We start from the raw sequence: 14,103 nt of genomic DNA, 5'->3' as shown, positions 1-14,103 counted from the left end.
CCAAAAACACCCGCACCTGTATTACCGGTAAGTGTGGGATACTCCGACAGTGTATTTGACTGCTGCTCCTCAGATAGTATACAGTCTTCGTCGCTATTATCCATGCAATCCGCGGATCCATCGCAAAGGAGTTTCTCGTCAATGCAATTAGATCCGTCAACACAACGGAACTTCGGTTCAAGCACTCAACATCTTCGTTAGCGGGAACAAAATATAAATAATTATCACAATACAATAAATTTTTCGTCATTATACCTACTACATGGTAGGTAGAAAGAAACTGCCATAATGTTACTAAAGGAGGATGTGAACATACTTAATTGGCCATTCGTGAATCTTCATTAACGTCATAGTTTGCACGAATAGCCAGTCAAATATATGAGGCCGACAGTACGTTAGAAACTACGCCATTAAGAGGAATGAAGAAAATATTAAAGAAGAAGAAGAACAACTATGGCTTCAAAGAAACGATCTAAACATGCCTGGGTTATTCAAAAAGATTTAGCATGGCGTTTAAAGCGTATTTAAAAATTTAGTAAAGGCTGTTTTTTTCAGTTTAACTAGTTTTAAGCTGAAACTACGAAAGTACATAGTGTTTTTTTTATTGCTAGTATTGGCACTGACCCTCTATGTGGAGGTTGATGTAATTGCTAGTCTGTCTTCCGTATTGGTCCCTGATAGTGCAGAGGTAGTGACCACTGTCAGATTTCTTAGCAAGCCTAATGAAGAGGGAGCCATCGGCGAGCTGAAGCACGGAGCGTGGCAGCGGCTGGCCGTTCTTGGTCCAACGCACGGCCAGCCGTGACTGCGGCGGTACGTTGCAGCTGAACCGCACGACGGCACCTTCCTTCGCCACCTGTTCGTTATCGTGCGACTCCACCGCCGCGAGGTCGGTCTCGTCTACGAATATGAATAGCCGTCGTGACATGCGATCAGATGAACTCATTACAGGCATACTTTAGTAGTGAAGTGAATGCAAGAAGTTGTGTTCATAAAATGATCAAACAGGTTAGTGGTGGTTTGGTGGTAATCTGCTGTATACCTAAGTGAATAGCAAAATAAACGACGACCAGTGGTTCTATGTAAATATGCATAGATTGTTTTGTGCAACCTGTACAAGTGTAGGTGCACATGGTGGCAAAAAGCTCCACGAATGTGGGTAACAGAGTATCGTGTTGCTAACATTGTATATTTTAGGTGCCTAAGTGCTTTTATCGTTAACTTGAAGGTCAATTCATTTTTAACTACATTTTTTACACATAGATAATCTAACAGAGAACGTTTCATAGATAACATACCGCTAACGATGACTTGAGCAACAGCTGAGGCATTAGCTACCCTGTTCTTGGTGAAGCACTCATATCTTCCGGCATCCTCTACTTCGATCTGTCGGAAAATGAGGGTGGAACCTCGGGTCTGCACGCGTCTAATGAAAGTAAAAAAATATATGTGTATGTTGGTAATTATATTGTTACACTTCATTTAAATGTCTTGATCACAATAACGCTAGTATCGAGACAGAAAACGCAAAAAATATGAATTTTGAACATGAAACTACCGTGAGCTCATATTAAATGATATTGTAACGGATAACTCACGTCTTAAATCGAGTTTAGCTCGACATGTTTCGGGCTATTTCGTAGCCCTTGTTCTCAGGAGCACGCGACTCGGCGGCTGCCGCAACACGCGCACTAAGCGCCACTGCTCTGCTCACGCGACTGCCCGACGAAACTAACACCGGTGCACAACTACCCGCATTTTTATCGTTATTTTTAACAGACTTCAAAAAAGGAGGAGGTTTTATGTTCGCCGATTACTCAGTCAAATTGTGGACCGATTTTCAAAATTATTTTATTATTCGAAAGGGTAATCTTCTGAGGTGGTCCCATTGTCACCAAATTAAGCTGATGATGGGATCCTAGGGAAATCGAGGGCAAACCTTAAATTTTATAGACACACCTACGGCGATTTTGGCATTGTTACCATTAAGATAAGCATTTACATTCGGAAAGTATCATTTGGTAAACTGGACCTGATCAAGAAGACCGTAGATGACCAATGGAAATCGTCAAATCTAAGTAATAATAATAATATGATCTGCATCTGATCTGATGCTGAAGCCGGAAGGTAGGCAACGGAACTCTGTTATAAAACAACGGAAGTAAGCCGCGTTTGGGTTTCATGGAATCGTTGTGGGATGTACTTTGGCTACGAATCATTAAAAAGTGAGAAATAAAGAATTTTTTAACAAAAAAGTAAAACCGACTCCAAAAAAATAAAAAAATAAAAATGGAACCGACTACAAAACCCTTGAAAATATTTTTCTAGGTAGGTACCTACTAGCTCGAAGTCGGTGCCTCAGCACGAGCCAGCAGGAATGGAAAAATAGTCGTCTACCTCACCTACAATACTATGGGTTTCTATCGATCCTACATTTGACATTTTGTTATTTTTTTATTTTTTGGAGGTTTTACTTTTTTTTTAATTTCTTTTGATTGTCACTGTTGTGGTTGGTGTGAACATGCCTTTACGGAGCGATGTTGTTAGTGTTGTGTGCTACCCCACATCAGACAGTGACAATAAAAATGACGATAAAAATGCGGGTATTTGGGCTACGAAACATGTCGAGCTAAACTCGATTTAAGACGTGAGTTATCCGTTACAATATCATTTAATATTGAAACATGATACCAATTTTCAAGCTTAATGCCTCTTTATTGCATTTAAAGTAGATAATTATCTACCTATTGCATTGTATGCAAAATAAATAAAAAAAGAAAATGTTTATTCGGTATATAAAAAAAGTATCAATAAGGTACACAATAGCGTTTCTTAAAGCCGAAAGGGCTGGTAGCTCAGCGATGCTGAGGTATAACATACCTGGACAGCGGCCTCTGGACAGGCTTCCAAGATATTTCTTGGATTTCGTCGCCCTCGACGATACATTCGACGGTGGGGGACTGTCCGGGACGCACGGTCTGCGTGGGTGGGCGCAGCGTGATGCGCGGCTGCTCCATCACCAGCAGCTCCGTGTACGCCGACTTGTGCGTGATGCCCGTGCGCCGGTCGATTAGCACGCACTCGTACTGACCAGAGTCTCTCTTCGATGCCTGTGCACACGCATTTAAATCTTTATCTGTTTATCAAATTAGCCTGGGCGGTTAAAACTTCTTAATATTGATTATGGTATCAAAGGGTTGACTAGCTTCTACATCTCTGATGCGGAAGTTTTTTGGCAGGACACAGTGGTTATTCTTCGGAATGCTAAGCTGCTCAAGAGTATAACTAGACATGAGCGTATTGTTTACTTATCCTTAGAGCAGACAAGGGAAACGCAACTGTGGTTATGAATGTCGCTGAATATGAGGACAAAAATTATTTCGTTACTTAGTGACACTAACACATATAAACCGGTGAAATACAATCCAACTGCCAATGTGTCTTCCCGGACCACTAAAATCATTAGAGAATGTAGCAAGGAGTTTTCTGAAGAGTACAAATATAAATTCTTATTGCGTCCACGTATAGCACAGCTGCCGGAAATGTATGCGGTTTGCCAAAAGTACATAAAGCCAATACTCCGCTTAAAACTATAGTTAGTCAAATTAATTCGCCTACTTATGAATTAGCTAAACATGTAAGTGACGTACTCAATCCTCTGAGTGGAAGAACCAACTCATACTCCTATGTCAAAGACTCCCGTCACTTTGTTATTATTTTTCGAGACACTGTGGTTAGTGCGAGGGAGATTATGGTTAGTTTTGACGTCGAGTCTCTCTTTACTAATGTGCCTGTGACAGATTTTCTCAAAGTACTTGAAAATAAACTGTTAGCTAACATCATACCGTTAATGTCCTTGTGACCTTGACTAAGCATTGTCTTTCTGCTGCCTATTTCATCTACCAAGGGCAGTACTATCTACAGGTGGATGGGGTGGCGATGGGTAGCACGGTGGCTCCGGCAGTAGCTAATTAATGGATAGAGCCTTTTGAGGAAAAGGCCATGGCCATTGCGCCTTTTAAGATCAGGATGTGGAAAAGATACGTGGATGACATATTCTGCATACTTGAGGGTGGACGGGCTGAGGTCAAACAGTATATTATAGACCTTAATGAACAACATCCACAACAGAATGTGGCTTACATATGAATTCGAACACTGCTGGACCCTAGCATTCCTTGATGTGAAAGTGATGGATGATATACGTAGTGACGGCATTCTTAGCCATACGGCTTATCGAAAACCCACTCACACATATCGGTATCTACATGTCTTCACATCATCACCCGCAGGAGTTAATAGGTAGGTACAGGTAAAACGTGTTTTACGTAGTAATGGCTATAAGGTTAAACGCAAAAGAGAGGAGGTTAGGGGGAATTGTTTACAATCGGTAGCTCGACAACCAGCATATCTGCCCTATCTTGAAGAAGTAACAATAGGATTGGAAGATTGTTAAATAAATATTCAATAAACACCATTTTTACTCCTTTTAGGAAAATATCGCAAAGCATGAGATCACCTGAAGATACAATTCCTTTAGAGCATCCTGGTGTTTACAAAATTGACTGTAGCCACCATCTTGCTCGCTAATCCTGCCGTGAAGCAGCAGTGCTTGCACTGTTGTGTTTCGGCGTGGAGAGTAAGACAGCCGGTAAAATTACTGGCACTTGAGGTATCCCATCTTAGGCCTTAGAGGTTGGCCACGCATCTGCAATACCCCTGGTGTTGCAGATGTTTATGGGCGGTGGTGATCTCTTACCATCAGGAGACCTACTTGCTCATTTGCCATCCAGTCGCGTTAAAAAAAAAGCTGTGGGAAATCCTATATAGGCGTAGTATATAGGTAAACGCGGTATAGCTAAACGAATCATATCATGTCGGATAAATGAGCATATCAAGGCTATAAAAAAACAACCAAAGCTATAAGTCTGCTATTGCGCAACACATTTTGGAATCTGGGACTACTTAATTATGTTGTATGCAACTGTGCCACCACCATTATTTGAATAAGACAATCCTCTTTTTGTTTAAAAAAAATCAGTGAGTTACCAGATTTATCATTACTTACATTACGAATGATCAGCTCATTTCCGATCTGTTGAGCATAGCGTTGCAGCTGTTGGCCTACTCTACCCCATTGCACCGTGTATAAGCCATTAGAGCTGTCGCATCTAAAAAACAAACACAGCTGGTTTACTTGTCTGTTTCACATAATATGACGATATCCATATAGTAGGTAAAACCAATAATTACAAATCTTACCCAAGTGTGCTGTCTTGACCTTCGATGGCGAGTAAAGGTGTAGGTCTTTGTTGATCTGGATAATAATTTGGATCTTGTTCAGGATTTTGATCTTGGTCAGGATTACCGTAAGGATCAAAATCAGTTTCTCCGCTGCCTTCTCCTAAATCGCAAAAAAGTTGCTTAGTGTTACTTAAATCTTGATAAAGTTTACTTTTAAGGTTCTGGATATAGTGGTTTGCCAGTTGTTCCAGGACAAGGGCTTAAAAGTAACTTGCGCGATGTAATAGTATTTTTCAGGTTCAAGACTAGCTTGTATATTTCTTAAATTTTGTTGTACTCAGGGATAATATGGGTGAAATATTAAGTGTGGATATAACAGCCTAGCTAGCAGACGAGTGTCATTTTGTCATTATTCAAGTTGGATCTCTGCAAGTCACGAAATTTTACCCATGCGAGTTCAGCCTTACCGTTGGGTCCGAATCCGATATCGCCACGCTCAACGCGGATGGTGAACTGCTCCGCGACGGTGCCGGCGGCCGAGACAGCTGTGCACACGTAGTCGCCATCATCCCGCTCGTTGGCCGCGCCGACACGCAGTGACGCGATCCCGGGCTAGGTGGCACGAGTTCACGGTCGTCTGATCTCACTGCCACAACATTTTTTTTTTATTATATTCGTGATTCCTCAAAGATCATAAAATATCTCTATTACATCACCCAAGACATGATTAGTGTGACTTACATTTAATTGATACCATAGGTTCGGGATAACCATTTGCTCGGCAATGCACTTCTACAGGTTCTCCTGGGTTTGCTTCGATAAAAGATCCTGGTGTCAGTGTAATCTCTGGCACAGATCTCACTTTTAGAGTAGCGTTAGCGCTGGCCTGACCGGCAACGTTAGTGGCCGTGCAAATATATTCTCCCTCGTCGTTGACTTCAATTCTTTCGAACCTAAAATAATAAACAAGTTAGCCGAGCGGTCCTAGAAATATATAAAAATAGTTGCATAGAATATGTACATACTTCAAAACTGCTTGAGGCTGTAAGTGTGTGGACCGCGACAACGATCGTTCGCGACTTCTTGACCAAAGTATTTCGGGAGGCGGCACGCCGGCCAATACACGACAATGGAATTCAAACTGACCGCCAAGAGTAACAGCTAGTTCCCCTTGTGGCCATATTTCTACCTTAGGCGGGATACGCGCTGCAACCAATGATCAGCGCATAAATTATTTTGTTTCAACAAAAGTAAAAATTATTTAGGCAAGTTATTTTCAATCTTACTTTCAATCTCAACCATTACGTAGGTGTTGGCGACTACAGTTCCATCCACGGATCCGGTGCACATGTAATATCCTCCGTCTTCATCTTGTGCATTGGAAATGATTAACGTGTTCCCTCTTTGACTGGTTCCAGGTCCAAAATTGTTATTGTGCTGTAAAGACAAAACATAATCTTGCACATACCTATCGCCGAATAAACAAAAATAATACAAAGATAAATATATTACAAATTACAAACAAACAAAAATCCAGATTTATAATTTGATATAATGTATGAGGATTACTTTGCTCCACTTGATGTACGGTTGCGGGTATCCCTGAGGATTACAATCGATTGTCCCGCTGCCTCCTGTTGGTATTTTAAGACTGTCGACGCTGACGGAGATCGAGGGGGCTTCGCCGGGGGCTGGTGTGGACAGAGGGACGACCGTCACGAGGATGGGCACAGACGCTGCCTGCTCAGAAGTGGTCTGGCACACATATACTCCCTGGTTTTCAAGCCGAGCCACATCGATATATAATACGCCATTTTCAGATCGCACGTTTTGAGCGAGTTCAGAACCGTCTTGCCTGAAAATAAACAAAAAAAGTAGAACACCTCGTGTAACGTGTTATTCACAGTTCGTTCGTAAATTACTATAATAATGTTTATCATTAATTTACCTGACCCATCCAATAGAGCCAACTGGTATACTTGCTGTTCCTGTGCAAATAACATTTGTGCTTTGACCTTCAACAACATTTGGTGTAGATGGCGAAATAGTGAGTCTGTCTCGAGTTGGTCGTAATGGTCTGGGACGCACAAATATCGCAGCTATGCTATCTTTGGATCCAGCTGTGTTTCTTGCGATACATCTGAAACAGCGATTTTGTTTTGGGAGTGGACCTTTTACTAGTTTCATCAGTCACTAACACTGATGTATTAAACTGGTCACTAATCACTAAACTTTATTATCATAGTACAATAATGTTTATTAAAAATAAACTGCTCATTATTTAATGTTCAACAATACCTGTATTCACCGGAATCTTCTTCTCTAGCCTTGGGGATTACAAGATAGGATCTATAATACTCCACTGCCAAAGGTAAAGGCTGTCCAGATGCTCTTTGCCAAACGATTTTTGGAATGGGGTTTCCGGTAGTAACGCACTCCAATTCGATTCTATCACCCTCGTAATACTCGTTTACAGAAGGTTGTATCGACACAGTGGGGATTGTCATAGGATTTGCTGTAAAATTAAAATAATGTTTTATCGCATTCTCAATTCTTCGTCATCGCGGACCTTATTTCATTGTAACATAAAAATTAAAGTGTATGATTGTATTTGACAAAGTCAAATTTAGGTTTTAAATATTACCATTTTACCTAATATGTTATTTTACCATTTACCCACCTTTTGCGTAAAAAATCCAGTCAGGTAAAACTATCCAATTTAAGCATGGAAAGAGAACAAATCGTTTTGTAAAGAAACAGATAAACAGGCTCAATTAAAATACGTGAACTCGTCGGTTTTTTAACGTTTCGTACCTCAGTTGGCAAAAACGGGACCCTTATAGCGTATAAATATATTTCTGTTCTAATACTGATTATTACTAAAAAATAGGCTTTTCTGAAACTCTAGTACATAAGTGACGTTGGTAAAGAATTATATTAATTAAAATAATTTACTACAAAGTTACTTACATCCAACTGTAAGAGATGCAATAGCCTGTCCCGTGGAAATGCCATCACTTGTTTGACAGATGTATGTCCCACTATCGGATACTTGGACTCGACTGATGTACAGTACCCCGGTGTTCCGATCAACGTACGTTCGTCCTTGCGGCAAGTGTCCATCAACCTTAGTCCAGTTCACGGGGAGAGCACCCTGAATCATGCGGCTTCTAGCTTCGCAAGTAAAGTTTACTTGGCCGCCCACGTTTTCAATTCTGATAGTTGGGCTCGAAATTGTTACAGTAACTGTAGACTGTGGCGGCGGTGGTCGGTTTGTAGTAGTTTGAACTACTTGTGGTTCTCCATCTATAAGGAAATAATACGATTCATTTTCGCTCTCTCATTCCCATTGTAAAGTTTTTTTTATTGGCTATTAAAATTCTTTGGGTTGTCCAATTATCTCAATATATTTAAATCTTAAGGAAAAACTTTCAAAATTGTGTAGAACTAATTTCACTTGCAGCCTCAGTTAAATTATTTTTCTCATAAAAATAATTTTTAATTAGATAGCAATACAATTTCATAGTGAAATTTTGCAAGTGATCCTATTATTACTTAGTGTATAAGTCCATAAAACTTTATTTCCTACTATTTTATTGACATAATATTGTATTGTAAGAGACTTTAGAATAAGGCCTTATGTATTTTATGCTTTTGCTAAATAAATAAATACTAAATATATTCATAAAAATGAGGACACAAAGGACCAAATGACTGTTTAATAATGTTTGAGAGTGATTGGCAGACAGCACAGAATAATCTGAACTCTAAAAAATATACATTGAGAACACGTATACATTATTCTAATACCACTTACATGATTAAATTACGTTATAAAAATAAATGATATATAGATAATTTTCTAAACGTTAAAGAGTACCACTTACAGTGAAGGACCGCCCACGACTCGATCGTTCACAAGTGCCAAAAACAGCGTAAATTTATATTGTACCTAATAAATTATAAAATAAGGATAAGGACAGTTTCTTTATGCCGATGCAAGTCGCGAATGGATCATACTTTTAACTTCATGACTTTTTTCTTTCAGGCCCCCGACTAACTGTGCATTTTTTTTTATTGACCCGGATAAATTAAGGTACCTCTACTACATACAACGCATAAAACTAACTAATACAATTTTCAAGTACCTACATTTAGTTGAACGACTGCGCTCGTGATTTATATTTATATATTTTTTATTAACCCCCGACGCAAAAAGAGGGATGTTATAAGTTTGACCGCTATGTGTGTCTGCGTGTGTGTATCAGTCTGTCTGTCTGTGGCACCGTAGCTCTTAAACGGGTGGACCAATTTTAATGCGGTTTTATTATTTGAAAGCAGGTTTTTAGCGATGGCTCTTAGATTCGTTTCGTTAAAATCGGTTTAGCCGAGATATGATAGTTGAGATATGAACTTTGAAGTGACAAAGTTGGGGGTTTCCCAACTTTTTGTTGATTATGGTTGTCCCAGGAGATACTTGACGTTTCATGTGTTAGGCGTCTCAGTGATCGGTTATTACCGGCCTATGTATGTATGTCGCGGATATGTAGCACTTAGGACGAAAAGGGTCTAGCTTTTCGCGAGACGTAAGTTGAGACTACTAAACACGTGGATGTACGAAAAGTAACGAAAATCGGTTGAATACACTTGGAGAATGACATATCTGATACTAGTAGCGTCAGTTCGATTTTCGAAAGTAGACTAGAAATGCAAGAACTATGTAATCTCTTTCTATAACATACCACCCCTCTGTATTGACTTGATGAACACTGTAACCTGTGCTTAGATTTCATCACTTTATCGTATGATAAAGTAGCTACCTGGCTCTGGTAACGTTTGAGACTGGTCAACACTAGGTAGGGTATTTATTTAGGTAGTATCGTTTAGGCATTATTAGCATGGCGGTAGCATTGTGAAAAGGAGCTGCGAGACGAAGTTGTTAGTCACAAACAAATGGGTACAAAATATATCATTGGAGAATCACATCGACATTGAGAGCGCTAAACATTTTACTTGAAGCATGAATAGTATCAAACATCCGACATTGATGGTAAAGCTCTTTCATGTTTAAGAGCTACCTGGCTCTGGTAACGTAGAGGTCAACACTCCGAGAGTAAATCCTTTTGAAGTAATGGTGTGACATTCCAATATTTTTCCGACATGTCTCGTATCCCAGATAAGTTTCGTTTCGTGTTCCCCCTCCAGCCATCCGGGTACAACTTTGACGTGTTGTAATGTTTAGGTGCGCTTATTCTCTTCCTCTCGTAATAAAACTGTATTGTCAGCGGCTCTGGAGCTCTGTATTTGCAAGTGAATGTGACTCTCCGCATAGGGTTCAAACCGTCGTAGTTTTCGCTAATAATGGGGTGCAGTTCCATTACTACTCCTATTGATTGTGTTATAAAAATATATAATGCATGCATTACCACCTGTTTGTTATAATATAAATAAAAAACAAAGTTTTATGCTATATACGTAAAATACTTTATACAAATATGTAAGTTTTATACATCTATTGTAAGTATTACGGTCATGTTTTTAATTATGTAGGTAATCTTTTAGCATTAAAGAGGAGGTGAAGAGTATAATTATTAGACTGAATTATACCTACATTTAATATTATTTAATAGATACCTACACAAAAAAATGCGACAAATAAATATTTCATGCCAAACATCAAAATTACATTGCAACATACCTATAATGGAACAGTCAACTCCCGAATAATGCGCACGACAATCGCAGACAACGTCACCATAGCTTGTCAGGTGGCAATTGTGTCCGTTGCAGTTACACTGCTGACAACGTCCTCTGTTTTGATAGAAACCGGGTGTGCATGATTCGCAACTTCTGCCAGTGTACCCTGGAGGACAATTGCAGCTCTGCAAAGTAAAATTGATCAATGATTTTAAATTCATATTCTACGCATTAAAAATAATATGGGTGTAGGTACCTATACTCTGTCTATTTAACAGAGTTAGTACTAGAAAACAGAGAATGCACGTAATTGGTCAGCGATAAGGACGATGCGCAGGCACAAGATGCTTGTCAAAATTTAGTCAACATCTGTCTCTCGTACGGTGCGGACGCTTTCGAGTGCTTATCTTTGGTTACTAATTTTTACCTGGCTCGTAAATTACATAATTATGATTAAAATATGAATAAACATGACATGATAATGTCATGTTAAGTATCAATAAGTTAATTATTTGAGGTGCCTCTAACTACAAACAAAAATCACGAGAAATATTACGAATATTCCAACAAACGGCATGTAAGCCGAGCCCGCCATCGACGTGCGATTGTTGACGCCCACTGACAGTTTCTTGTCCCTTTCATTTGCATACAAAGTGCAACAGAGAGAATGCTTTGCTAACTCTGTTAAATAGACAGGGTATAGTTCTAAGGATTTTTTTACAGAAAATATGTTAACCAATGAAAGTTTTACCTCAATGCCTTTAGCCGAAGCTGCTCCAAACGCTTCACCAGCAGTATCCATAGACACATCCGCAATAGAAGTGGATAAAAGGTTTCGTGTAAGTGTTGCTCTAACTAGAACTCTCTTCAAATTTTTCAAGACTGACATGAAATCGCTCCGGCTTGCCGGTGTTCGAGAATTGAGGAGGAACCAACCCCTTTCTACTAAAGGCACTCGATAACTCTGAAAAGAATACATTTTAATCTTTAAATTGTAGTCTTAGTCCAAATTTTAGAAAAATATAATTTATTAAATTGGGTATTTATTTGTTTTTTCTCTAATCTAAACTCTTTAGCGTAAATTAATTACGGGTTAAAAATACAACAAGTACTTAGTTTATGCGCAAAATGGGGCATGAGGCAAGGAGGCAGACAGAAGCATCATTGTCAGTTATTGTTTAACGCACTTGGAATCGCAATTGTTTCAACCACTTCTATGAACTAAAATAATTTCCTTGCTCACCCGCGACCTTACGATAGCTAAGCTTATGCAAAATATGCGTGTTCATGCAGTTCCTCCACCTCCACACTGTAAGAACACACACAAATCACACAAACCACCACACTACACTGACGCGTTTCGAACTCAACCAGAGCTCATCTTCAGAGTGACACAACCGTACACCATGCTACCAGTTGTTAGACTAACGAACCACAACCACCGTTTTAACTTGTCACTGTAACTCCCCAAGTACCCTCATACGTTTTATGAAACAAAACAAAAATACCCACAAAATATTAATATTTTTTTTAAACCGTCCTTCAAAACTACCTTGATTTTTTATTTATTTATTTACTGTCAAGGAATGTTTTATTAACTACCATTGCTGAAATTAGATCCAAGCCGTAGCAAGGGAGATGAAACTAAATTTACCTGCTCATTGCTGAAGATGAGCTGTGGTTGAGTTCGAAACGCGTCAGTGTAGTGTGGTGGTGGTGATAGATGGGTTTGTGTGATTTGTGTGTGTTCTTACAGTGTGGAGGTGGAGGAACTGCATGAACACGCATATTTTGCATAAGCTTAGCTATCGTAAGGTCGCGGGTGAGCAAGGAAATTATTTTAGTTCATTGATATGGACCTCCGCAAAGGAACGCCTGATTCAATAAATTAATCAACCACTTCTTTCTGTAACATGGTATACGACGAGGGTAGAGAGAAATGGTGAATGTAATTACGAGTCAGCGCGGTAGACAAATACAATACGGCCTCAGATCGTTCTACTTTCAATATGAATGTTTCATTATTTCATAGTTTTAATTGCATCTGCTCAAAAATTATAAAACATAAGTTACACTGAACAGTTCAAAGTTAAAACCAGATAAGTATAGGTAAGAGGTTTGAGGTTTTGTTGTTTTTTAAAGTACCTAAATAAGTCTTTGCCAACACTCACCAAGGATTCTCCGGAACGGATTGCTTGGTTGTTGGGCCAATACAATGCATTTTCGTCTCCAAACAGAACAACGTCTGTGCCCGGAGTACTTTCTAAAGGATATTTTCCCGAATCGAATCTTTGAGTTAAAGCCAAGTTTCCACCGTATGATAATAACCTATTTCCTAAAAAAAAAAACACCAATAATCAGTTTCTAGTATTTCTGGACCTAGTACGTACCTATTAATAGTCAAGAATATTGTAGCTTTCGATTAGTGAAATATTTTTTAAAAGATTACCACCACATACAATAAAGATGTAAAACAAGTACCCAAATAAATTGCAAACTTACATTAGTGAGCAAAACATCTTGATTTTTATATGAAATAGGGTAGTAAACGAGTAAATGTATCTCTAGAAGTTGTGAGCACCTCCATCTCTGGTGCCCGGAACACCGGAGGATTGTGGATGCGTTGCCAGCCTGAAGGGTTGGGATAGAATAAATATCGCACATGCCAGTGATTCCACCGACTGAGCTGGATCAAAATTTAAATGATCTAGACGGACCTTGGACAAAGTTTTACCACCCGAAAATGTAAGCTAACTGGATAAAGAATATTGCAAACATGATAATTAATACACACCAGTGAATTGAGGTAGAGACCAGAACAGCTCTTCGTTAGGTAAAAAGTTAAATATGTACGTGAGCTCGCTTTCACTAGCAGAAGGAGAGAACTGATCATTGATAATTTGTCTAGCAGTCAAATCCGTTATCGAGTAATTGCCATAATTTTCGCCTATTATAGGAGCCGGAATTGCAATCCGGCTGTAATTAGGTGTCTCCACGCAATCTCTGGTGACTCCAGAACAGTAGCAAGGAGTGCAGCCATCGGGATTTTCTTGATCAAGTCCAAATGTACCAATTCTGCATCGGTCACAAGATTCGCCTTCTACGTTGGGTTTGCACCTACAGTTGTCCTGATCATCGCAAGGTTCCGCTTCGCCCCGTGGA

At 39.4% G+C, this 14,103-nt stretch overlaps 2 protein-coding genes across 2 annotated transcripts in view; both read right to left on the bottom strand.

The window, feature by feature from the left end:
- LOC141439439 (contactin-5-like) overlaps positions 1 to 4,218 on the bottom strand; it is a 16,965-nt gene extending 12,747 nt beyond the window's left edge. The window contains exons 1-5 of the mRNA XM_074103725.1: positions 4,144 to 4,218; positions 2,881 to 3,110; positions 1,299 to 1,426; positions 625 to 900; positions 83 to 192 (exon numbers count right to left, since the gene is read on the bottom strand). Of these exons, the coding sequence (XP_073959826.1) occupies positions 83 to 192; positions 625 to 900; positions 1,299 to 1,426; positions 2,881 to 3,110; positions 4,144 to 4,218 (819 nt within the window). The remainder of the gene's footprint in view (positions 1 to 82; positions 193 to 624; positions 901 to 1,298; positions 1,427 to 2,880; positions 3,111 to 4,143) is intronic.
- LOC141439081 (basement membrane-specific heparan sulfate proteoglycan core protein-like) lies at positions 3,019 to 14,103 on the bottom strand. The gene is made up of 15 exons (XM_074103214.1): positions 13,736 to 14,103; positions 13,113 to 13,276; positions 11,693 to 11,905; positions 10,943 to 11,126; positions 8,215 to 8,550; positions 7,543 to 7,759; positions 7,193 to 7,384; positions 6,814 to 7,099; positions 6,531 to 6,681; positions 6,270 to 6,450; positions 5,986 to 6,197; positions 5,712 to 5,890; positions 5,263 to 5,404; positions 5,069 to 5,171; positions 3,019 to 3,110 (listed from the first exon to the last, which is right to left on the bottom strand). Exons 3-14 carry the CDS (start codon positions 11,828 to 11,830, stop codon positions 5,125 to 5,127), a joined length of 2,265 nt encoding a protein of 754 aa, XP_073959315.1. The 5' UTR covers positions 11,831 to 11,905; positions 13,113 to 13,276; positions 13,736 to 14,103; the 3' UTR covers positions 3,019 to 3,110; positions 5,069 to 5,124.

This window comes from Choristoneura fumiferana, chromosome 20, assembly GCF_025370935.1.
Source record: "Choristoneura fumiferana chromosome 20, NRCan_CFum_1, whole genome shotgun sequence".
NCBI lineage: Eukaryota > Metazoa > Arthropoda > Insecta > Lepidoptera > Tortricidae > Choristoneura > Choristoneura fumiferana.
Note: the sequence above shows the minus strand (reverse complement) of the source record. Positions and strands in the feature narration are given on the sequence as shown.

Excerpts from the sequence above, each read along its gene's own strand:
- LOC141439081 (XM_074103214.1), bottom strand. The coding sequence starts at position 11,830 with ATGTCAGTCTTGAAAAATTTGAAGAGAGTTCTAGTTAGAGCAACACTT. Across the intron at positions 8,551-10,942 it reads AGTTGACTGTTCCATTATAG|ATGGAGAACCACAAGTAGTT; the intron begins GTATGTTGCAAT and ends ATTTCCTTATAG. Across the intron at positions 7,100-7,192 it reads GGCTCTATTGGATGGGTCAG|GCAAGACGGTTCTGAACTCG; the intron begins GTAAATTAATGA and ends GTTTATTTTCAG.